The sequence below is a fragment of the Pteronotus mesoamericanus genome, unplaced genomic scaffold (assembly GCF_021234165.1).
Source record: "Pteronotus mesoamericanus isolate MK-2021 breed Mesoamerican mustached bat unplaced genomic scaffold, CSHL_Meso_final scaffold_128, whole genome shotgun sequence".
Classification (NCBI taxonomy): domain Eukaryota; kingdom Metazoa; phylum Chordata; class Mammalia; order Chiroptera; family Mormoopidae; genus Pteronotus; species Pteronotus mesoamericanus.
Window position 1 is genome coordinate 930,514 of NW_026555305.1, and position 25,259 is coordinate 955,772.

General features: G+C 44.0%; 1 protein-coding gene and 1 non-coding gene across 2 annotated transcripts in view; one reads left to right on the forward strand and one right to left on the reverse strand.

The window, feature by feature from the left end:
* Positions 1-5,122: 5,122 nt before the first annotated feature.
* LOC129082427 (uncharacterized) overlaps positions 5,123-25,259 on the reverse strand; it is a 37,724-nt gene continuing 17,587 nt past the window's right edge. Inside the window, 4 exon segments of the mRNA XM_054588131.1 lie at positions 5,123-6,948; positions 10,665-10,760; positions 17,376-17,502; positions 19,830-20,379. Coding sequence (XP_054444106.1) covers positions 5,159-6,948; positions 10,665-10,760; positions 17,376-17,502; positions 19,830-20,379 — 2,563 coding nt within the window. The 3' untranslated portion in view covers positions 5,123-5,158.
* On the forward strand, positions 14,269-14,373 carry LOC129082637 (U6 spliceosomal RNA). The gene has a single exon (XR_008530431.1). It is a non-coding gene; the product is annotated as a U6 spliceosomal RNA (small nuclear RNA).

The following is a 25,259-nucleotide window of genomic DNA, read 5'->3' on the forward strand; positions in this document are numbered from 1 at the left end:
TTAAAATGACTTCCTGATTCAGCAAGCAGCCTCGTAGGTTTTGATTAAAAGTTTCATGTTAGAGTACACATTTGTACAATTTTGGCTTTTTTAGTTATTTCTTCAACAGTGGAAATAAATTTCTTAAACAGGTGAATGGAGGGTCCCTCAGGGTCTCAGCCTGTCACACCTTTATGGTCACCGCTCCTTGGGGTCCTGGGCTCTACCTTTGCTTGTCCTAGTTCTCAGTCGTGAAGTTCCTGCGGGGGGTGGGCGGTCACTTTGGCCTGGGTTTCTTAAATTACGTGTAGGCATGTTGCCCAAGAGATCCATTACTGCAGGCCAATTTTGATTTTGGTCATGGGAACATCAGGATTAACTGCACACAGGCCTACATTACATGGGACCAAGTTTGTAACATGGGACATCATCTAGTTCACAGTAACCAGGACCTTCCCCCGCCCTTGTCTACCCCTCTGACCCCCAGGGCAAGTAGACCCTGGTACAGATATGTGATCATGCGATGGCCCAGATGAGGCTTCAGGTCATCAGGCCCTGTCCTCATCAAAACACCATCACCACCCGTCTGCCACCTGAAGCTGCAGCCCCCAAGAAGGTACTAAATCCTGGGGAGGTATAAAATCCAGAACTACTGAGGATATCCCCAGGGTGGTGCACAAATGCAATAGCAATTAAGACACAACTCACAGCCATTTCTGCCAACATTTGACTGTCTGCAATTCATTAACGTGGTTCCAAATTAAGTGTGGGGGAAGCTGGGACATGCTACCTTACTAGGTGTCCAGAAAGAGAAAATGGGATCGGTAAGCATCCAGCCAGTTTGTCACAACCCATCACAGGATTGTGCTCACCGGGTATATATTTTATCATTTCCCCAGTGCATTTGACATTGTCACTCAACAACTCAGAACCCCTATAATTACTGAGCTCGTCTCCCTGAACAATCTCTAGGGTGTGTAGTCCTTTGCATCAGGTTCAAATACTGTTCCTTACCACCAGGAGATTATCAACACAAAATAAACTGTCTCCACCCACACCCAGTAATGCAGTGGGTGACACGTACAGCAGGACATACTGAAGATGCTGAAGAAACAATCCCCAACATAGATTTCTATTCTCAACAATAGTGTTTTTCAAGAAAGAGCACATGTAGCCAAAAACTAAAAATGTAATAAAAAACTAACTCAAGGAAATGAATGCTAAAGCTTACATTCATTTAAGGTCAAAGGAAAGTGATCTGTGTGAAAGGTCTGCAGCAATAGCAGTACTAAAGATCCAAGATAAGGATACAGCTGTGCATTAATACAATTGCTCATTGTCTGCATAAGACATATGACCTTTTTGAGTAGAATAATAGAAGTATCATACAATCCTCAATAATATCCCTTACGTTGTCCAAGGAGAAGGTAAAGGTATGAACTCTATGCTCATTTACACTAAAGTATTATAATTTTAGCTTAAATATTAATAAAATAGGAGTATATACACTCCTAAATAAAAGCAGTTTAGAATGTAAATTATACAAATTTTTAAAAGAAAAATACAACAGAATTGCAGCAAAGATAAGCACAAAACAAAAAGATGCTGTTAAACACAAATATACCACCTAACACATGAAAAAAATGTTTGAATTAGTAACTTTGATAAGTTGAAGAAATATCTAGCAATATGCAGTTTATAAGTCACACTTCTAAGACATAATGTTACAGAAATAGATGAAATAACACCAAGTCTACAGAATCTCATCTAGAAAAAAAGAGGAGGAACACTTCCCAGTTCATTTTGGGAGAACAGTATTACTCTGACACCAACATCAGTACAAAAAAAATTAAAGTATATACCAAAATGCTCATGATTTCAGAAACAAAATTCCTCAACAAAATTCTAGCAAACAGAATACTGTAATACAGATACAATAAAAGAATTGTATTCCATGGGTTGGTGGGTTGTACTGCAGGAATGCAAGGCTGGTTCAGCATTCAGAAATCAGTCAAAGCAAGTCATTATACAAACAGGCTACATCAGAAAAATGTGATCACATCACTTGAAGGAAAAAAAATTTTTTTTGACAAAATTCAACACTCCTGCATAATGAAAGCTCTTAGCAAACTAGCAGAGAAACTTTCCAAACTAAAGAACCTCTATATGAAAACCCACAGCCATCATCATGTTTAATGATCAACACTGAATGCTTTCTCCCTAACATTAAGAACAAGGCAAGCACGTCCTCTTCCAGCACTTCTACTCAACACTACACTGGGAGTTAGACAAGTACAATAAAGACAGTTTTTACTGAAACTGATATGAAAAGTCTACAGAGGAGGAAAAGAAATAAGATGTTTTCTGTTTTCTGATAACATACTGTTTATAAAGAAAATCATGAAAAATCTACCCCCCACAAAGCTGCTGTAACTATTAAGTGAATTCAAAACAGTCACAGGATACAAAGTTAACACATAAAAATTAATATTTCTCTATAACAGTAACAATCACGTGCAAACAGAAATTAAAAACTCAATACCACATACAATGACACAAAAGAAAGTGCCTACATAAAAATCTAACAATATGTCTGGGATCCACAGGCTGAAAGTTACAGAACACTAATGAAATAAATCATAGAAGATCTAAATAAATGCAAAGACACACCATGTTCATAGACTAAAAGACCAACATAATAAAGATTCCAAATCTCACCTAAATGACCCACAGATTTCTAGCAAAATCCCAGCAAAAGGTTTTGTAAATAAGGACAAGAACATAATACACTTTTAATGGAAAGTCAAAGGTTAAAATGGTATGGAAGGTTAAATCAATTTTTAAAAAGGATAAAGGTACAGGAATCACTTTACCCAATTTTAAGATCTAGTGATAACTACAGTAATCAAGATAGTATGATATTGGCAAAGGTTAGAAACACAGATCAAAGAGATAATATAGAGCACTCAGAAATTAACCCGCATAAATATGCCCAACTGATTTCTGACTAAGGAGAAAACGCAATTCAATAGAGGAAGAATAGTCTTTTCAAGAAATGGAGCTGGAACAGCAGAATATACTTAGGCAAAAATACAAGAAAGAGATTCAACCTAAACCTCATAGAATAGTACAAATATTAACTAAACATCAACCAGAGATTTAAATGTAAAAGTTAAAAGTATAAAACTTTTAGGAGAAAATATTCGGGACCTAGAGGTTGCTGAAGAGTATGAAGAGGTGTCTTCACAATAGTGCGATTAATAAATAAATCATAAATAGCTTGGCCTACAATGGCAATACAAATCTACATGTAGTCATTTAAAAGGCCCTGAGGAGGGTTCAAAGTGAAGACATGATTATCTTTCTGTAGAGTATATTTCTAACTGTGAGGTAATACTATCTTGTGTTGCTTAAAAAAAACAAAAAAAAAGCTAAAGGAGAAACTCCAAAATACCCTGAGGAGAGGTACTAGTCATTAGTTTTTATACCAGGACCAAACCCATGGTGACAAGAGTGAAACTCACATATACCCACACGAACACATGCCCACTTTGTTAAAATTCTAGTTAATTTGACAGTGAATCTTCACACAATCTTTTTTAAGATTAAAAACGAGATATGCCCTGGCCAACGTGGCTCAGTTTGTTGGACTGTTTTCCTGTAAACTGAAAGGTGGTGGGTTTGATTCCTAGTCAGGGCACATGCCTAGGTTGTCGGTTTGGTCCAGGTCAGGGCGCATATGAGAGGCAACCCATTGATGTTTCTCTCTTAAATTGATGTTCCTCTTCCTCTCTCTCCCTCCCTTCCCCTCTCTCTACAATCAATGACCATATTCTTGGGTAAGGATAAAAAAGAAAAAAAAGAGATGCATTCTCTGTGTCTTTCTGATTTTATTGTATTTTTTTTTAAAGATTTTATTTGTTTTCAGAGAGGCAAGAAGGAAGGGGGAAAGCAAGAGAGAGAAATATCTATGTGCAAGAGATACATAGATCACTTGCCTCTCACATGCCCCCAACCCGGGAATGGCCTGCAACCCAGACATGCGCCCTGACTGGGAATTGAACCGGTAACCCTTTGGTTTGCAAACTAGCACTCAATCCACTGAACCACACCAGCCGGGGCATCATATTCTTTAACTTAATTCAGCCATGTGTTTTATTCTGTTTTGGCTCTAATTCAATACCTAGATAATTGCTGAGGTGGAGGCCCCTCAAAGGAAGACTGAAGCTTAGAAATCACAGTCAGAGGGTATTGTTACAATTCATCTGGGGAGGTTACACAGCAACACTGTTCTCCTCACCTCATAGAAAAAAAGGGGGGAAAATAAGCAAGTAGATCAAGATGGAGATTGAGTTTTGGGTGGTTAAAGACATGAAGAACCATCATATATTTAAAAATCTGAATTCAAACGTACATCTTTTTTTAATGTTTATGTTTGTCATTTCAAAAGGAAATTTAATAGTCTGAATGGCTGCTTCTGTATCACATGTACATCTTTATCTGAATATAAAAGCATTTCAGCTTTGCACAGTGGCAGTATTATAGCCAATGAGGTTTATCCAAGGTGCTATTATTGCTAAAAACCTTTCATAATTTAAGGGTTATTTCTCATAGACTCATACTGTTCACAGGTAAAACAATGCTGTAGAACAAAGGTTTTTGATAGTGTTTTCGAACATCCTCAACAGTCTAACTCTCCTGATTTTGGACAGAAGTGAATGTATACACAGGACCAATAAGGGAACAAGGCCCTCTGATTTGTGAAAGAAGTTTTGCTTGCATTTGTCTTCTCACTCCTGTGTCTCCTCTTGCTTTGTTTAAATACCCCTGAGATTATTTGGCAGTGTAAACTAAGGAGAAAGATGTGGTTGAAGGTTTTGCTACATGTACAATAAAGATTGGATCAAAGTCCTGGATGAATTCTCTGATGCAGAATGAGACTCTAGGCTGAGTCAACCTCTAAAATGACTCATTAGATGACGACTGATGTCCTGCAACAGGTTTTCCGACAGGGAAGAAAACTGGGGGGGGGGGGGGGGGGAAGAGTGCTCTTTGGTATAAATGGTCAGATTCTGGCAAAAGATTTTCCAATTGTTTACATTCAAAGTCTTTCCCCACTAGGAGTTCTTGGAAGTTGACTGAGGACTGTCCACTTGTGAACACTCTTCCCATTTCTATTCTATCTGACAGGGCTTCTCCCAAGATGAACCCTTTGATGCTGAGTGAGGGATGAGCTGCGGCTGAAGGCCTTTCCACACTCACTGCATTCATACGGCTTCTCTCCAGTGTGGATGATGGCGTGTCGAATGAGACTCGTGCTCCAGCAGAAGGTTTTCCCGCACTCCATGCACTCATAGGGCTTCTCTCCACTGTGAATCCGCTGGTGCCGCGTGAGGCCTGACCTGCGGTTAAAGGCCTTCCCACACTCACCGCACTCATAGGGCTTCTCTCCGGCGTGGATGCTGATGTGTCTAATGAGATCTTTCCTAGTGCTGAAGGCTTTCTCACATTCTTTACACTCAAAAGGTTTCTCTCCAATGTGGGCCCTCTTATGTAAGATAAAAGTATAGCAGTAGGTGAAGGCCTTACCACATTCAGTGCACACAAAAGGCTTCTCCCCGGTGTGGACGATGGAGTGTCGAATGAGGTTTGCCCTCTGGCAAAAGGTTTTCCCGCATTCCATGCACTCAAAAGGTTTCTCTCCACTGTGAATCCGCTGGTGTCTCGTGAGGTATGACCTGCGGTTAAAGGCCTTCCCACACTCACCGCACTCATAGGGTTTCTCTTCAGTGTGGATGCTGAAGTGTCGAATGAGGTCTGACCGATTGCTGAAGGCTTTCCCACACTCTTTGCACTCATAGGGTTTCTCTCCAGTGTGGGCCCTCTTATGTAAGATAAAAGTGGAGCAGTGGGTGAAGGCCTTTCCACACTCACCACACACATATGGTTTCTCCCCAGTGTGACTCCGCTGGTGCTGCTTGAGGTGTGACCTGCGGTAGAAGGCCTTGCCACACTCGAGGCACTTGTATGGCTTCTCTCCAGTGTGGATGACGTAGTGCTGAATGAGGTCTGTGCTGTCGCAAAAGGCTTTTCCACACTCCTTGCATTCGAAGGGTCTCAGCCCACTGTGAGTCTGCTGGTGCCATGTGAGGTGTGACCTGCGATTGAAGGCCTTCCCACACTCCACACACACGAACGGCTTTTCTCCCGTGTGGATGATGTAGTGTCGAAGAAAACCAGTCTTATCACGGAAGGCTTTCCCACATTCTTTGCACACAAACGGTTTTTCCCCTGTGTGGCCCCTATTATGCAGGACCAAATTGGAGCGGTGGGTGAAGGCCTTTCCACACTCACTGCACACATAGGGCCTCTCTCCAGTGTGGATCCGCCGGTGTCTGGTGAGGTGTGACCGGCGGTTGAAGGCCTTCCCGCACTCCAGGCACTCAAAGGGCCTCTCCCCTGTGTGAATCAAGTGGTGCTGCAGGAGGTGGGTGCTCTTGCTAAAGGTTTTCCCACACTCTGTGCATCCATAGGGCTTCACTCCAGTGTGAACTTGTGTATGTAGGACCAGGAAGCATTTCTTGTTAAACATTTTCCCGCATTCCTCACATGTGTAGGGCTGTTTTCCTTCATGAATTAAGGGATCTTTCATTGATCTGTGTGAGTCTTGTTCAGACAAAGCATCTCCTGGAGACACAGGCTCCTGAATGGTCCAGAATTGCACACCACCACCTCTTCCTAAACTGTCATGTTCAGGGCTCAGTTTCCCAGGAAGCTTCTCCCTCAGGGGATCTGTCCCTGGTCTCAGGTGGCCTTCCTGAACTTCTGATGGTCCATCTCGGTCTTTGCTTTGCCCCACATGGGCACCCCCTGAATCTCGCTGAGTCAGTTGCTTTTGGGGTGAGATGTTCTCAGACAAGGCCCGGTTGCAAGGGCGGGAGTCTGTGGTCTTGGGTTTTGTGATGTCACCTGAGGGAATTCGGAATTCAATACACAAAAGGACTTGTTAGTGATGGAAATGCAGAAGAAACAAAATCACCATTTCAGTGAGAGCAAGGAGATGAAAATGGTTGTCTGAAGCTGCTGTGTATTCAGATCTGAAATTCAGGTTTGCAATTCTTTTTTTTTTGTTCTTAGACTCTGGAAACCTTTACAGGGGAGACCCAGAGGGAAAAGACAGATGGGGGACAGAGGGTCTGGAGACCAGGGGCAGGTGCAGACTAATGAAGGCACATTGCATATGGTGAGCTTGATGAAAGCAAGAACATCTCAAGGTGCTACAAGGGTCCAGTGACAGGGCGCCTGTATAGCCAAGATAGGAATAAGGAAGGCCAGGGAGCCTTCCTAGACGGCATATGTGCCTTGAGTTGAGTCCTATGAGAGTGGTAGAAGTGGCCATATAGAGAAAGTGGGAAGCCCACCTCAGCCTAAGGACACTGAATGAACAAAAACACAGTCTTCCCAGAATCAGGGAACAACAGTGCCTAAGAGGATGGGGTTGGTGAGACTGGAGCCCCCTCACAGGATTAGTGTCTGTACAAGCAGAGTTACAGGACAGCTTGCTTCTTCTCTCTGCCACGTGAGGAGAGAACAAGAAAACGACCACCTGCAACCAGGAAGCAGGCCCCCACCAGGTCTGCCTGCACCTTATCTTGGACTTTCCAGCCTCCAGAACTGTCTGTAGGATTCTTGTTATAACAGCTCAGACTAAGACAGCAGGGTTATGAGCAATGTTCCCACTATTGAGTTTGGCAACATTAACTGTATTATTTTAAAAAAGAAATGAATCAGAAAATAAACAATTTAATTAATAGACCAATCAGTCAAGGTCTTTCATGAATCACGATGACAATGTGTCATAAACCAAGGTTTATGATTCCTTGAGCTCTAAACCTGAGTTCCACTCAACAAAAGTTGGAGGTCACATGGCTATTGTGGTTAAGATCATGGTCTCGGACCAAAAAATCCCTAGGCTCAAGTTCTAGAACTCAGTATTAGTTTTGTGATGCTTTCATTTTCTCTTCTAAATAATAGAGCTAAAAATAGAGCCCGCCTTGTAGAACTGTGGGCTGGAGGAGATAAAACAATGCATGTACCATGCTTGGTATGGTGACAGACACTGAGCAAAGGAAAACATCAATGTGCATTAGCTTTGATTTTTTTATTATGGGTTAGTCACATAATGTACTTTTGGACCTAGCTGGAAAACATGTAAGAATGCATGAACTAATGTTGGAGAGTATTAACGGCAGAAAGAATGGGCCATGAGATGTTTGATGAGCCAATGTTAAGAGCAGCGACCAGAATTAGAGGAGAATAAAAGTCCAGTGTTGAACATGGGCAGAGACTCCAAGGGGTCCAAACGCTCGAGCATGGTACAGCCTGGAAGTCTGTGCAGCACTGCAAGCTCCCAGGGCATGGCGGCTACCAGGGTAGGCGCTGGAGCCAGAACACCTCAGCTCTAATTCTGCCTGCACAGAGTCAGTTGACACCGGACGGATTCTTTAGCTGATCCTGTCCCAACTTCCTTTCCTAGAAGACAGGAGACTCTCCATCTCTGTTTCCTGGGCTGCCATGAGGGTTGAGTGAGAAAATGCCAGTAAGCACTCAGCACAGTGCCAGATGTTGCAGCAGCTCGGTAAACTATGGGCCAGGCTGTATCTGAGAATTAGGAGCAGAGCAGGGACTGTGCAAGGAGCAGCTTCCAAGCTGTGGTTGGTGCAGAGGAACCTCCCTTGGGGCCACAAAGACCAGAGGTAACGACTTTACCAAGGGCTGGAGAGGACGGGGAGCGATGGATGCTCTTATCTGCGAGTCATGGAAATATATGAGCGGGGCAGCCTCTTTGCCCAACAATCTGGGAGTTTCTATGAAAGCTGAATGCACCTCGACCTTGTAACCTGTACCCCTCATAGAAATCAGTGCTTACACACACCAAAAAACATGACAAGAATATTCTCTGGCCCTGGCCGGTGTGGCTTCCTTGGATGGAGCATTGTCCTGTAAACTGAAAAGTCACAGGTTCCATTCCTGGTCAGGGCATATGCCTGGGTTGCGGGTTTGGTCCCCGGTCGTGGTGTGTGAGACAGGCAACCGATAGATGTGTCTCTCTCACATCAACGTTTCTCTCCCTCTAGGCAGGGGTTACTCAGAGTAGGGGCTATGGAGGTCGTGGGCCCAATGAGGTGCTGGAGATACTCTATCGATCTAGGTGGTGGTTACGAGGATTTATACATATGCAAAAGTTTATCACGTAGGCATCTACAGATTTTTACACAATGCTGCATAGGAGTTAAACCTCCTTTAAAAAGTCAAAGAAATCACTCTGGCTGGTGTGGCCCAGTGGATTAAGTGCCAACCTGCAAACCAAAGAGTTGCTGGTTCAGTTCTGAGTCCCTCTACATGCCTAGGTTGTGGGCCAGGTCCTCAGTAGGGGGCGCATGAGAGGCAACCACACATTGACGTTTCTCTCCTTCTCTTTCTGATTCCTTTCCCCTCTCTCTAAAAATAAATAAAATCTTTTTTAAAAGAAGCACTAGAAATCATAGTAAGAGGGAGGCATGACATGTAAATATAGACATCTCTTATAAGAACAGACAACTTCTGCAAGAAGAGCAATTGTGCAGGGAAAGGAGAGTGGATACAGGTATTAAGACATTAGGGAGGCATCGGCTTTCCCCAAACATAAGGCCCTGAGTGTATTTTTATGCTGCATAGAGAATGGATAAAACTACAGAAGAGGCAGAAAAGAACTGAAGAAGCTTCCCCAAGAAGGTGCGATCTAGACTCTAGTGTAGGAATTGGCTGTGATTGGGGTGAGACCTCCTCCGGCAGGTAAGAAGGGAAGCTACACAGAGGAGACATTTATGTTTAGAAGCAACACAAGATGAAGACTTTATTTTATTTTCTTCTTCTTTTTTAAAAAGATTTTATTTATTCATGTGTAGAGAGGGTGGAAGGGAGGGAAAAAGAGAGGGAGAGAAACATCAGTGTGTGAGAGAAACATCGACCGGTTGCCTCTTACATGCCCCCAACCAGGGACCTGGCCTGCAACCCAGGCCTGTGCCCTGACTAGGAATCAAACTGGTGACCTTTCAGTTCACAGGTCAGCACTCAACCCACTGAGCCACACCAGCCAGGGCAAGACTCTATTTTTGACATGAAACTGCTGAGACAGCAGTGGCACGATGAGATCACACAACCTCCCTGGGGCCACAAGGCTGCTGTGTGTCACAGCTCGCTTTATGCCAGGCAGCTGGAGTTGAGAACTCAAAGGTACCTGATACACCCCAGGAGTGGTGAAGAGTGTGACCGGGCTGGAAAAGTGAAGACAGAAGGACCACAGGTTAAAAGGTTCCATGGATCCCACCCTGGCTGGTATGGCTCAGTGGATTGAGCACCAGTCTGTGAACCAAACGGTCACCAGTTTGATTCCCAGTGTAGGGCACATATCTGGGTTATAGGCCAGGTCCCCAGGAGGGGGCGCGCAAGATGCAACCACACATTGATGTTTCTCTCTTTCTCCTTTCCCTTCTCTAAAAATAAATAAATAAAATCTTAAAAAAAAAGTTCCATGGATTCCAAGCCTCCACAGAGGCCACAAGAGAGTCTCCACAAAGGGAGAGGCAGTGGTCACTTCACTGTTTGCAGAGTGACCCCTGACCTGGCCAGCTGTTGGCACCTACCTCGGCAGGAGCTTGGGGAGAGTCCTCTCTTCAATGTCTGTAAGTCCAGGCTGTGTTCCAATGGGCAGATAAGTTCCAGTTTAGGTAAAGGACAGCCTGTTCACGGGAAAGAAAGAATAAATGGGGTGAGAATAAAGAAAACCTCTCAGTCTAGTCTGAGACTTCAGGGTAAGGAGATCTTGGAACGAAGCCACTCCCATCTATGCAAACAAAATGCTTTGGCCTGGAAACCAACTGCAGAAGCGCCACTGCTGGGGCCCACACGCTACAGACATCGGTGCTGGCTGATTCCTATCCTATGTCTGCACAGCACCCCCACACGATTCAGACCTATTTCCTGAAGATGCTTTTTAGTTAATTCAAGCCAGGGACCTCGACCTCCCTGTGCATCAGCATCCTCGGGGGCACCACACAGAGCAATTCATACAAAATCTCGCCCTGGTTAGTGTGGCTCAGTGGACTGAGTGCCGGCCTATGAACTGAAAGCTCGCCAGGTCGATTCTCTGAAGCTCTCGTTTGAAGTGTCTCACAACTCCTGTGAGGGAACCAGCCTGAGCATCAGGACAGAGGACAGAAAGGTAAAATAAAAATGTTCACCTATCTTAACTGACCTAGCAGAACAGTCTGTTCAAAACAGTAGCAACAATGTATTGGATTATGTGTCCATCCTTATGTATATATGTAGCACACGCACGTGCGCGCGTGTGTGTGTATGTTGAAATATAAGTAAAATAAATAACAGCAAAAAATGCAAAAAACAGGAGGGAGGAATTAGGATTTTTTTCAAAAGATTTTACTTATTTTTACAGAGAGGGGAAATGAAGGAGAAAGAGAGGGAGAGAAACATCGATGTGAGAGAGAATCATTGATCAGTTGTCTCTCATATGCACCCTGACAGGGGACTGAACCTGCAACCCAGGCATGTGCCCTAACTGGGAATCAAACTGGTAACCCTTCACGTTGGAGGATGATGCCCAACCAACTGAGCCACAGCGGTCAGGGAGGAATTAGGATTATTTTTGTTATAAGGTTTCAAGCTACCTGTGAAGTGGTATACTGTTATTTGAAAGTGGACTTAAGATTAGTTAAATGCATATTACAAACTCTAGGGCAACTACTAAAAAAAGTAAAAAAAAAAAAAAGAAAGAATAAATCATGTACTAGGAAAGAAGAGAAAATGGAACAACACAAAATACTCAACTGAAACCACAAAAGGCAGAAAAAGAGTGGATGAGAAAAACAGGAACAAAGAACACAGTCAACAAATAGAAAACAGTAACAAATATGATAGATATTAATTCAACTGTCAATAACTACTTGGAACATCAAAGGTCTAAATGCTCCAATCACAAAACAGGACCCAACTGAATGTTTTCTACCTGAAACCCAATGTAAATATAAAGACACATATAGATTAAAAGTAAATGGATGGAGCCCTGGCTGGTGTGGCTCAGTGGACTGAGCACCGGCCTGCGAACCAAAGGGTTACTGGTTTGATTCCCAGTTCAGGGCACATGCCTGGAATTGCAGGCCAGGTCCCCAGCAGGGGGCGTGCAAAATGCAACTATACATTGATGTTTCTCTCCCTCCCCATCCCTAAAAATAAATAAATAAAATCTTAAAAAAAAAAAAGTAAATGGATGGAGAATATACCATATTAATACTAATCAAAAGAATGCAGTAGTAGCTGTATTAACTTCAGAGAGAGCAGACTTAAAACAAGGAAGGCGATGAGAGAAAAAGAAGAGCATTATATAATGACAATGGGGTCCATTTTCCAAAGGACAAAAACATCCTTAATGTGTATGTGCCTAAAAACTAATCCCATTATCAAATTATATGAGTCAAAAACTAATAGAATAACAAGGAGAAACAAATGAGTCCACACACCACAACTGTAGACCACAGTACTTGTCAGAAATGAACAGCTACAACAGACATAAAACTGGTAATGACATAGTTGAAATCAATACCATCAATTAATTGGATATAATTGACACCTACAGACTACTTCATCCAAGAACAGAATATACATTCTTCTCAAGCTCACATGGAATATTTACCATGACAGATCATATTCTGGGTTATAAAATACACCTTAACAGATTTTAAAAAGAACAGAAATCATACAATACCTGCTCTCAGACCAGAAAGTAATCAATTAGAAATCAGTAGCAAAAAGATAACTTGAAATTCCCCAAACACATGGAAATTAAGCAACATGCTTCTAAATAACAAATGAGTATAAGAAGCAATCACAAGAGTGTAAAAAATATTTTGAACTAAATGAAAATATACCTAACCAAAATTTTTGAGATGCAGTGAAATCAATGTTTAGAGGAAAATTTATAGCACTGAATGCACATTTTTTAAAAAGGAAGAAAAGTCTGAAGTCAATTATATAAGTTTCTACTTTAGAAAAACAGGAACAAATTAAATCCAAAGTAAATAGTACAAAAAAGTAATAATTAGAGTAGAAATCAATGAAAACAGGAAATCAATAGGGAAAAATCAATGGAACCAGAAGCCGGTTCTCTGCAAAGATCAATAGTATTAGTAAGCTTATAGAGAGAATAAGGAAAAAAGAAAGGGAACACAAGTTACTAGTATCAGAAATGAAAGAGGGGGTATCACTACAGGTCCTATGGGCACTAAAGGATAGTGAAAGAATACTATTAACAACTCTATGCTTACAAATTTGATAACCAAGATGAAATGAAAGCCATTACGTGAATGACACAACCTGCTAAAACTCACACATAAGAAATAAACAATCTGAACAGGGATTCTATTAAGGAAATGGAATTAATGATTGAAACCTTCCAAAAGAAAAAGCACCAGGCCCAGATGAGTTCACTGGTGAATTCTACAAGAGACTAAAGAAAGAAACTATACCAATTCCTTGAATCTCTTCCAGAGATAGAAGCAGAGGGGATTTTTTCTTACTCAATCTAGGAGGCCAGCATTACCCTAATACCAAAACCAGATAAAGACATTCAAGAAAACTACAATATCTCTCATGAACATAGGTACAAAAAAATCCTCCACAAAATATAAGCAATTCAAACCCAACAATATATAAAAACATTATATGCCACAACCAAGTGGGATTTACCCCAGGTATACAAACATGGTTTGACATTTGAAAAATCAGTTAACGTAATCCATTACATAAACAGACTAAAAAAAGAAAAATCATATAAACATATCAATAGATACAGAAAAGCATTTGATAAAATCCAACATCCATTCAATTAAAAAAAAAAAGAAACTCATCACACTAGGAATAGAGGGGAAATACATCAAACTGATAAAGAACACCTACAAAAACCCCTATAGCTAGAATCCTACTTAAAAGGTGAGAAACCTGGAGCTGTCCCATTAAGATCTGGAAAAAGGCAAGGATGTCCTCTATCACCAGTTTTCAACATCGTACTGAAAGTACGAGCTAATGCAATAACACAGGAGCATGAAATAAAAGGTATTCAGATTGGAAAGAAATAAAACTGTCTTTATTGGCAGATGACAAGATCTCCTACATAGAAAATTCAAAATAAACAGAAGACTTCTAGAACAAATAAGCAATCATAGCAAGGTTGCGGGATATAAGATTAATGTACAAAAGTCAACTGCTGGAATGACACAGAGAAGATTGGCATGGTCCCTGTGCAAGGATGACACACAAATTCATGAAGTATTCCATATATTTTTAAAAGATTTTATTTATTTATTTTTAGACAGAGGGGAAGGGAGGGAAAAAAGAGAGGGAGAGAAACATAAATGTGTGGCTGCCTCTCACACACTCCATATTGGGGGCCTGGCCTGCAACTCAGGCATGTGCCCTGACTGGGAATCAAACCAGCGACCCTTTGGTTCGCAGGCCAGCGCTCAATCCACGAAGCCACACCAGCCAGGGGCCATATTTTTTTTTAAGTCAATTGCTTTCCTATCTACCAGTAATAATTAAGTAGAATTTAAAATTAAAAACACATTACCAGGCACCTAAAAACCTGCACATGGATATTTATAGCAGCTTTACTCATAACTGCTGAAAATTGGAAGCAATAGAGATGTTCTTCAGTAGGTAAATGGATAAACTATAGTACATCCATACAATGGAATATTACTCAAAGCTAAAAAACAAACAAACGAGCTATCAAGCCATGAAAACACATGGAAGACCTTTAAATACACATTACTTAGTGAAAGAAGCCAATCTGAAACTATATTACAGTCTGGAAAACACACATGGAGTCAGTAAAAAGATCACTGGTTGCCAGGTGTTGATGGAGGGACAAGTATGAATACACAGGGCAAACAGGATGTTTTGGGCAGCAAAAATACTCAGTATGATATTACAAGGATGGATACATGTCATTCATTATACATTTGTCCAAATTCATAGAATGTACAATAGCAAGAGTGAACCCTAATGTAAACTATGGACTTTGGGTGATTATGATGTCCGTGTAGATTCATCAGTTTTAACAAATGTCCTGCTCTGGTGGGAATGTTGATAGTAGGGGAGGCTGTGCAAGTGTGGAGGCAGAGGGTTTATGAAAAATCTCTACACCTTTCTTTCAATTTTAATGTTAGCCTAAAACAGTTGTAAAAACAGCCTTTAAAAATAACTACTATGGCCCTGGCTGGTGTGGCTCAGTGGACTGAGCGCTGGCCTGCGAACCAAAGGGTCGCTGGTTCGACTCCCAGTCAGGGCACAGGCCTGGGTTGCAGGCCAGGTCCCCAGTAGGGGGCGCACGAGAGGCAACCACACATTGATGGTTCTCTCCCTCTCTTTCTCCCACCCTTCCCCTCTGTCTAAAAATAAATAACAACTTTAAAAAAGAAAAGTTCCATTTAATGATTTCTGTACAGCAGCCACATGAATTACATACTGTGCTCAGCACCATTTTATACATGAAGAAACCAAGACTCAGGCAGATAAAGTGATTTGTTGAAATAATGAAATGATAAATGGCTGAGCCGAGATGGAAACCAGGGTCCAGCCATCTCTAGCATCTGGCCTGCTTAACTACAAGGCTACACAGCATTGTTCTAGAAATGCTGAACCCACGTGTGAGGATGATGACCATGACAATGAGGACAAGGATGAGATCGTTAAGAGTAGTGAGCAGCAGGGGTCACCAGCTGCTAACCCTGCACACAGCAAGGTATCACCAAGTATTATTGTTCTAAGACATTGACCTCCACAACAGTCCTGTGAGGTAGATACTGTGTTACCTCGTTTTACCTATGAGATAACTGAGCCCCATTTGGGTTCAGTATCTTGCCCAGGAAGACAGAGCTCAAAAGTAGCTGAGGAGGACTGGACACCAAGGGTCAGGCATCAGACCCTCATCTTCAAGGTGCTACACTAAGGAGGAAATGGGGAGCACCCCTGCACGGCAACAGCAGGCTCAGACCGAGCAGGCTGTGGTGATGAGAGGGGAGCGTGAGCAAAAGATTTCAACTCTCAGGGAACTGGGGCTGGAGGAAGGGCAGACTTGGGGAGGCCATACTTCAGCATTTCATGAACCCCTAAAAATAAAAACTGGGGCTCTGGCGAAGTGGCTCAGTTAGTTGGAGCATTATCCCATGCACCAAAAGGTTAGGTTGTAGGTTCAATCCCCGGTCAGGGCACAAATGGGACGTAACTGATCAATGTTTCTCTCTCACATCAATGTTCCTCTCCCTCCATCCCTTCGTCCCTCCCTCCCTCTCTAAAATCAGTGGGTATATCCTCGGGTGAGGATGAAAAATACATATATACATACACAAAGAAATAATAAAATAAATAAATAAATAAAAATTGGGAATTCCATACAGTGATTTGGTCAAATTGCAACAGTTGAACAAACATCAAATATCTATTATCAACTTTCACACACAATAAAAGGGTGTACTATCAAAAAATACAGCTTTTCACAGTAAAGAGGTACTTTTTTTTTAGCTTTTTTTTTTTTTAAGATTTTATTTATTTACTTTAGAGAGAGAGGGAGGGAAGGAGAAAAAGAGGGAGAGAAACATCAATGTATGGTTGCCCCTCATGTATCCCCCACCGGGGACCTGACCTACAACCCAGGCCTGTGCCCTGACTGGGAATTGAACCAGTGACCCTTTGGTCAGCAGGCTGGCACTCAATCCATTGAGCCACACCAGCCAGGGCTATACCTTCTGAATTGAATGGATTAAGCTTTATGGGAGACTCACTGCAATGGCCCTACTTTCCTTACTTGCTGAGGACAGCATGCTGGGAGGATTAAATGAGTGGACAGAAACAATAAAAACATACAGAAAGAAGTAGAGATGAGAAATGTGTCTGGGTGACCACTCCCTCTACAAAACAGCTGTGGCAGAAAAAGCCATTGTGAAGACAGTGACAGGAGCCGACCTACAGAGAGAAGTCAGGACGAGAGAGCCAGGAGCCAGGGCACGGCCATGACTCTCTAAGTTCCTGCGCCAGCCCCTGAAAGAACCCAGCTGGAATGCCTGCCTTTGCGTTGTGTGAGGCGCCCCCCACTTCCTCCCAACACATCCTTATCCTTTGGCTGTGACCAAAAGCAAACTGTGTTTTTTGCCCAGTATGACTGAAGCTGGGGGTGAGAGGGTAGGAAGACTACAGAGGCCTTCTTGACCAGCCAGGCCTGGAGACAGAGGACAGAATGAAGGAGGTGACAGGTCCCCTACTTGGTGGAGTTGGGGAGGACTCACCCAGAGACACCAAAAGCCTGCAGGTCTCCAGCATCACCTCCTGGTACAGGGTCCTCTGGGCTGGGTCCAGCTGCCCCCACTCCTCCTGGGTGAAGGTCACGGCCACATCATCGAAGGTCACAGACACCTAGAAAGTCAAACAGAGGCAGCAGTGTTGGTCTTGGGGCTATAGGATGGGGTCAGAAATATACCTCTCGAAGGAAAAGGTGAAGAGACCAAACACCTCCTGAGGGAAGGTCCCTGTGCTGGGCTCAGGGAGGCAGACACTGCTTTGCACTGATGACAGCAGGTAGGAGACAGAAGCCTACTACGTGGAGCCAATGGAAAGGTCACAGAGCCAGGGCCGTCCTGTGTGCGTTGTGCGGCACAGAATGGTGAGGACTCTGAGATGTCAAAGGAATGGAAATGGGTATTAATGATAATGAAAACAATACTGATAATAATTACAGAGACTGCACTTAACACTCACTGGTCCCTACTGTGTGCCTGCCTTGTGCTGAGGGTTTTCTCTGGTGTGTCAAAGTGACTGGAAGTCCCCCACTCTGAAGTTATGCTAAGATGTAAATGTAAAATCTTAAAAATCAATGCTTGCCTGCAATATGAACATGGAGACCCCACTTCATTTCTTGGAATTTCAATTTCTGAATCAATACAATAATTCTCACTCAGCAATGTTATAAGAATTAAAACATAGTCCTGGTTGGTGTGGCTCAGTGGATTGAGTGCTGGCCTGCGAACCGAACGGTCTCCAGTTCACTTCCCACTCAGGGCACATGCCGGGCTTGCAGGACAGGGCATGTGAGAGGCAAAAGATTGACGTGTCTCTCGCACATCTATGTTTCTCTCCCTCTCTTTTGCCCTCCCTTTGAAAATAAATAAAATCTTTAAAAAAAAGAAAAAAATATATATATATTTGTAACAGAAACGCGGGGTCCACAGCCCGTGAAGTCAACGCTGTCACTGTCTTTGTGCTGATCAGAGACCTGCAGCCCAGGGAGCTCTACCAGTTCACCCAAAGTTTACATGTGTCATGAGCAGAGGCAGAATTTGAACCTATGTCTTTCTAGTCTAGAGTCTAATGGCATAACCCTGGCATTCCTCCATTACCGAAGCAAAACCACAGTTGATGAAGATGGGAAGCACTTCAAATAAATTTCTCAGTTCTCCTCATCTCACCCACCATGAAAAATATCTCTGTTGACATGGGCAGAAGAGCAGACTCATGACCAACGACCCACCTCGTGGGAGAGTTACCTGAGGAGGTGGCACCTGCTTGGGAAGTGGCAGGAAGAGCCTCCCCCCCCCATTATGCACCTTGCAGAACCCCAGGGAGCATCCTCCACGAGCCATCATTTCTTTATGCTACCTGAGTCCTGACAGCTTGTACCCATGAGGAAAGAATACTTCAGGACCAGGGACAGGAGCTGCTGAGGACAACGCAGGCTGTGCACTGAAGCCATGACACCAGAAAAGGATGATGTCTACCCTGGCTGAGGATGGAACATTAAGCAAATGACCACACAGTCTGGCCCTCGCAGGACATGCCCAAGCGGACGGTGAAGAGGAGAGCACGGGGGGACCGTAGCCATCCTCACAGGTCCTCTGGGGACCCCCTAAACCACCAACATGCCTGTCTGTCTGCCCACTTCCCCCTGCAGAAATGCCATGTCCCCCATTCATGCTCAAGAGCACCTATGGGAAGGAATCTGGCTTGGTTTGCAAAATTTAATTCACGTGTCCCCCACAGGGCTCCCTATACAGTGTTCCTAGAGAAGAGGCTAAACATACAGGCTGCCGCAGTCCCGTACGGGTTGGTCGTTTCTGCCCCTTAAGGACTACAGTGAGTTTGGGCCTCGGGTGGTTCTTGTCCGAAGCAGTGATAACAACAGAACTCCGCTCCGAGGAACTGGAGATTAAATGGGACCGTATGTGACGCCTGCCGCTCAGCCCAAGGACTCCACGCTTTTTGGCTGTTTTCTCTTTGCTCCCGCAACACTCTAACCAACTGAGAGCAACCTGGTCAGAAGGATCCTTCTCAAAATAGGTGACATCTGGGCAGAGGCCAGAAGAATGCGACAGGAAGGACCTGCAGAGACATAGGGACAGTCTCCAGGCAAAGGCCAGTGCAAGGACAAAGGCTGGGGATGGAAAACAACGGGGCACGGTCAGGCTGCTGGGCCTGCCGTGACCCAGGGGGGGAGACCGGAAGGTCAGAGGTCGGCCGGGGACAGGGTACGGACCTGCAGATCGCGGTGGCGCCAGGATTTACAGGTGTGACGGGAGCCCTGGGGAGGAAGCATGATTTATGCTTTGCGCAGACTGAACACGTGTCACAAATGCGACACTGTTGTAAACAAATGAAAAGGACAAAGAGGAATCCGATGGCTGATTGGGGCTCCGCCCTGCCCAGGAGCCCTTTGCGAACCAGCAACGCCCAAACCCTCGCCCACGCACCTGAGCGGGGTCTACGCACGCAGCGGCCATGACGGGACTCTGTGGACAAAGCGAGATCCGGAGAGGCAGTGACCGAGGTAGGTCCCACCGCCTCAGGCGACCAGCAAGAGCGGGTGACCGTGGCTGACGGTCGCACTCCAAGCTCAGTTTCCCCGTGTAAGACGCACACGAGGCCCAAGGCATCGCTTCAGGGTTGCGGGGACCGAGGTTGGGGCCCCGGCGGGCGGTCACGGGACGGGCCTTCCCGGTTCCGGCCCAGGAAACCCACTGAACCCATCGCTCCAGATCCCACAGCAGGGGGAGAGCGACTGGCCACAGGCAGATGACGGTTATCGGGGGACCGGAAGTCCCGCCCACACCGGCGTCGTCCGCCGGAAACGGTCCTGTCTTCAGCCAAGATTGGCCCAGCGCGCGCTCCGACAAGCACCGCGGTGCCTCAAGAGTGTAATTTTGAGCTACAGACAACCGGATGTGTGGGACTGTCCAAGCCTGTCTTCTCCCGCGAAGCCTGGAACGCGGAGTCGGACCCACCTCTTCACTGTGGGCACAACTGGGGGTACAAAGGGCAAGGCAGTCCAGGCTCAGGAGGCAAAGACCTTCGCCAGGAGCCAAGGCGAGTGCACCGGCTCGGGATCAACTCTGGGTTCCTGATCCTGCTGGAGGGAGCGTAACCGACAAAAGAACGCCGGAAGTCCCGCCCTGACACTTTAACAAAAGAACGCCGGAAGTCCCGCCCTGACGCTTTAACAAAAGAACGCCGGAAGTCCCGCCCTGACACTACCAAACGGGGGGACCTTAAACTTTTGACCCAGAACCTGTATTGGATTTGTCCACTAGAAAGGCAAGGCAGGGACACAGTTTAGGACTGGCTAGTTGAATACTGTCGCCGACTTTGGGGAATAGGGCCTTACGTATCTGTCTGGTACCAGGCCCTGGGAGGACCAGGACAGAACAATATTGTCTCTTGAAGTGTAAAAGCCAGAACCAGAAACAGGAGGTGGTCCCAGTTAGGGATTTTGGATTGTTGAATTTACATATGAAGGACATAGTCCCTACGACTAGTTCACTATCTGTAAGAACTGGCTAGCCCTGCAAGGTGCAGTGTTCTCCCAGTGAGCAAGACCCTGAATTCAGACCATCAAGAACTAAGTAAGAAAACATAGTGTATACTGTATAACTGAAACATACGATATTGCATGTAAACCGTAATTGACTTAAAAGAAAAATATAGTTAATACACTGTGAAATGTGTAGGCTTCAAAGGGCTTTGAGTCGCGTCATGAAGTCATCTAATGTTTTAAAAAGACCACCTTGGGTGCTGCATGGAACGTAAGCCCTTGGAAGACGCAGGAGGGGGCAGGAGGGTAAGATCTGTTAGGAAGTCCTCACTGCTTTCCAGATGTGTGGTGATGCTGCCCTAAACCAATGTAGTGATAGGGGAGGTAGTTTATCACAAAGTACAAATAATAGTTGATCAAAGAACACAACTGATAATCGAATTAATACAAAAAATGCGGATATGGACGTTAATAGCTTTATAGGATAAACTGGTGGTTTCTTTAAATCTCTCCATTCCTTACACTGCCTCCTCCAAATATGAGGCATATTCCAGATAATACGATGGTGTGTCTTACGGAAATGCTTCCAGACACGGAGTTGCTTGGACAAATACGATTGCTTTGCTGTAACAAAGCCTAGGCCAAGAGCCAGGGGATTGGACGTGCACTCAAGTTATTAACTGGACAGGCTTCACTCACTCAAATGCTAAACATTCCAAGGAAAAATCGGCCTTTGACCAGCCCCAGGAAGACCACCTGAGTCCCTTAGTTGCCTGGTACATGACCCTGGATTGATTAGGGTAAAGAGAGAGTGGCTCCACCTGTGAGACTGCAAGGAGGTAAGTGAGGGCTGCAGACTCTGGATTGCTTGCTTGCGGGTAAAAGGCATGCTCACAGGGGAGTCTTTTGCTACCTCTAGCGATCATCTGGTCCTGCGTGGAGCAGTCAGTCTCCAGTATGAGCAAAGCCCCAGAGGCCAAAACAAGGCAGGGGTCAGGACGTATAACCAGGTAGTCTGACTGGAGGACACAGGCTCATCACTGCCCATTTACAATTTAACTGAGACCATTCAGTTATGAGATTTGGAACATACCCGTGAGCACACATGTATCTTTAACCCTCGAAACACAAGGATGACATCAATGAGCACTCTGGAGGCATCCTAGCTTCCCACAATGGAGAGAGGGAAGGCTGCCTATGGGCCAGAGGGTGCTGCAACCAGAGACTGGGTTCCCCTAGGTCTCCAGCACCATGATTCTGTGGAGGACCCTCCCAGCTCTCCCTCCCTCCTAGTGAAACTCACACAAATGTCCGTGAATGTGACTAAGCCTGCAACAACACACTCTTTAATCTCAAGTTATGCACATTTAATGATACAGGAATTGTTATGACCCCATATTCTTTAGTTTTTTCTTTCTTGCAAAGGCTAAAAGTTTCAACAGTGGGAACAAGGAGTAAGTTAGAAATCGTTAAAGTCTGTGCAATGGAAACATAGCATTAATGGCCAGATGGCCATTACATCTTCGTAGAAATAACGGCAAACAAAGGAGATATTTGCAAGTCAAATCACTTGCAGACGTATGAGAAACAAGGTCCTTTCTCACCATTCTTTGTACTTTGTCATCACTAAATTAAATCCTAACTGCTCGGTAAGAATTTCCACTGTGACTTGATTGTTTTAGCTACAACGGTTTACGTGTATATGATATGAGCCTTTGCTGCAAAGCTATGACTTTTTTTGTTGTAGTAAACTGTATTTAGTATTTGTTAGACATTTGAACTTAATATTTTAATACCATTCTAGTCACTGTAAAGAGTTAACATAGCAGACCTTAGAGTGTTATCCTTTGAGTTTCAAAGTTTGCCCTGGGTGGAGTTTGGGAACTTAGATTTCCCACCATTCCCAGAAAGGATGAATGGCTCAGTGTGCCTACTGTTTGTGTAAACAATGTGGTGTATGCTGGGGACCTGCTATTTTCTGGAGGTCTAAAATCCTGGCTACGTGTTTAACAAAAAGTGCCCAATAAAATCCCAGGGCACTGAGTTTCTAATAGCTTCCCTAGTAGTCATTTCACACTTACTGTCAATTTATTGATGAAGCTTACATTAAGTACTCTGAACTGCTAAATCTTGTCCATCATGTCCTCTGGACTTCAGTCCTTGAGGCTTTTCCCTTGGCTAAGTTTGCTTTGTATTCTTTTGCTGTAATAAATCATAGCCATTAAGATAATATGTTGAGTCCTTAGAGTCTCTGTAGTAAATCATCAAACCTGGGGGTCTTGAGGCCATCCAACACAATTCTTCATTATGACTTTTAAAGTCTTAGAGATATGGCCATAAAAGCCTATGTAGTTTCTCTTTGAGGTCATCATAGGTCATCATATAGTGTGCTGACTATACACACAGCTTTGTATAAGCACTCTGTGAGGAACCCAAACATTACAATAAAAACATAGTGCTGTGTGTGGCCATTCGCTAAAATGCACATATTGAGTGTCTACTAAGGAAAATAAAAGGGTAAAATGAACAAAATGAGACACTGGCTGGATGCAGGGTGATGAGAAAAAAGGACTGTGAGGTGTCTGGCTTGGACAAGACAGAAGATAACAGGATTCACTGAGATGGTATTCAGGTACCTCAAACATAACATCTAAAACCAAACACGTGCCTTGGCCCTTCCCTACCTTCCCCCAACCTTAAGCCCAGATATCTGTATTTCCTACAGAGGTACAACAGATTATACAGTCCTTAAAGAATGAGTTTGGTTGACCTTGCTCAACATGAAGGATGGCCAAGATGTACTGTCAAATGAGAAAAGGAGGTTACAGCTAACGAGCATTATTTTATCCGTTTCGGTAGAAATGAATGGTGACCAGGAAAACAAAGACTCACCCTGTGAGAAGGACTACAAGACAAGTGATAAGGGCATGGATTCTGTGGCTAACTCACTTCCCATCCCTATCTCATGCTTCCTCATCAATTACAGAACTTGGGGCAAATTCCTCAACTTTTCTGTTCCTTAAGTTTTCTCCTCTGTAAAACGGACACATTACCTACCACATAGACTTGTTGACGTTGTTAAAAGGTGACGTGTGTAAAACATTCAGAGCAGTGGCTGATACAAAGTAATGCCATGCTTGTTTTCTTTTTAGGATTATGATGATGTTCCCAGCACCACTGCCACCTGACAACATGCATAAACTCAGTTTATGTGAATATGGAGAAGGTGTGGAAGGATGACCAGGAGGTAAGAGACATGAGAAACATTCAACCTGGAAATATGGATTTGGGGGAAGTGTGGATTATTGTGAGTAGAGTACTTTGAGGGAATTAACGCATCTGTGGAACACATCACAAATGAGAAAGCAATGACCACAGATGAGTCCTTGGCAGCACGAAGGTTCAATAGATGGAAGACACAGATCCTCTGAAAGTGAAGGGAAGGAACTCACAGAAAACAGGTTTTAAGAACCTTTAAGTCAGAGGAGGGTGGCAGTAAAAAGGTCCAACAATGGAGGTAGGGAGTGGGGGAGGGAAAGGGGCAAAAGAGAACTTTGTGAGAACTGCTTAAGTCAGGTGACAGTGGTAAAAGCCATTCTTTAGTTGTCAATGGAGGGAAAGGGACAGAAGTAGATACAACAGTAACACATGTGTCTGTGAGAGGAAAGAGAAGGGCAGAGCTCAATGGGCATGTGTGGCAGACAGCACCTGGAGGTGAAACTAGAAACTTGAACACAGGTATTGATTATGAGAAGGGAATTAAAAGGGAAAAGTCAGAGAACAAGCAGTGGGGGCATAAAACAAAGAGTGATCCTAGACACTGGGGAGTGGGGGTATGTGTTCAGCCCCAAAGAGGAGACTAATCCTGGAAGAGGACTGACCTCTTCTCCTGTGAGGCAGTAACAGCATTTAGAGAGCTAGGGAATTTTACACAGAAACCTTCCCTGGAGAACACAACTCTGGACAACATGCACATCTCCCCCCCGTGATAATATTTGTTCTTAGAAGTATTTGTGGATACTGACATAGGAGACTATAGGTCTTCCATTCCTCCAGAGAACCATGACTTTAGACTACTATGGTTTTGCCTGTTTTCTCTGAGTCCTTCCTTGGCATTAAAGTAGGCAAAAAAAACAGATGTATAAAAGAACCCAAGGGAGCCCTAACTGGTGTGGCTCAATGGATTGAGCGCCGGCCTGTGAACCAAAGCGTCGCTGGTTCAATTCCCAGTGTAGGGCACATGCCTAAGTTGTAGGCCAGGTCCCCAAGAGGGGGTGCGTGAGGTGCAACGACACACTGATGTTTCTCTCCCTTTCCTCCCTCCCCTCCCTCATCTAAAAAATATTAAATAAAAAAAAAAGACCTTAAAAAA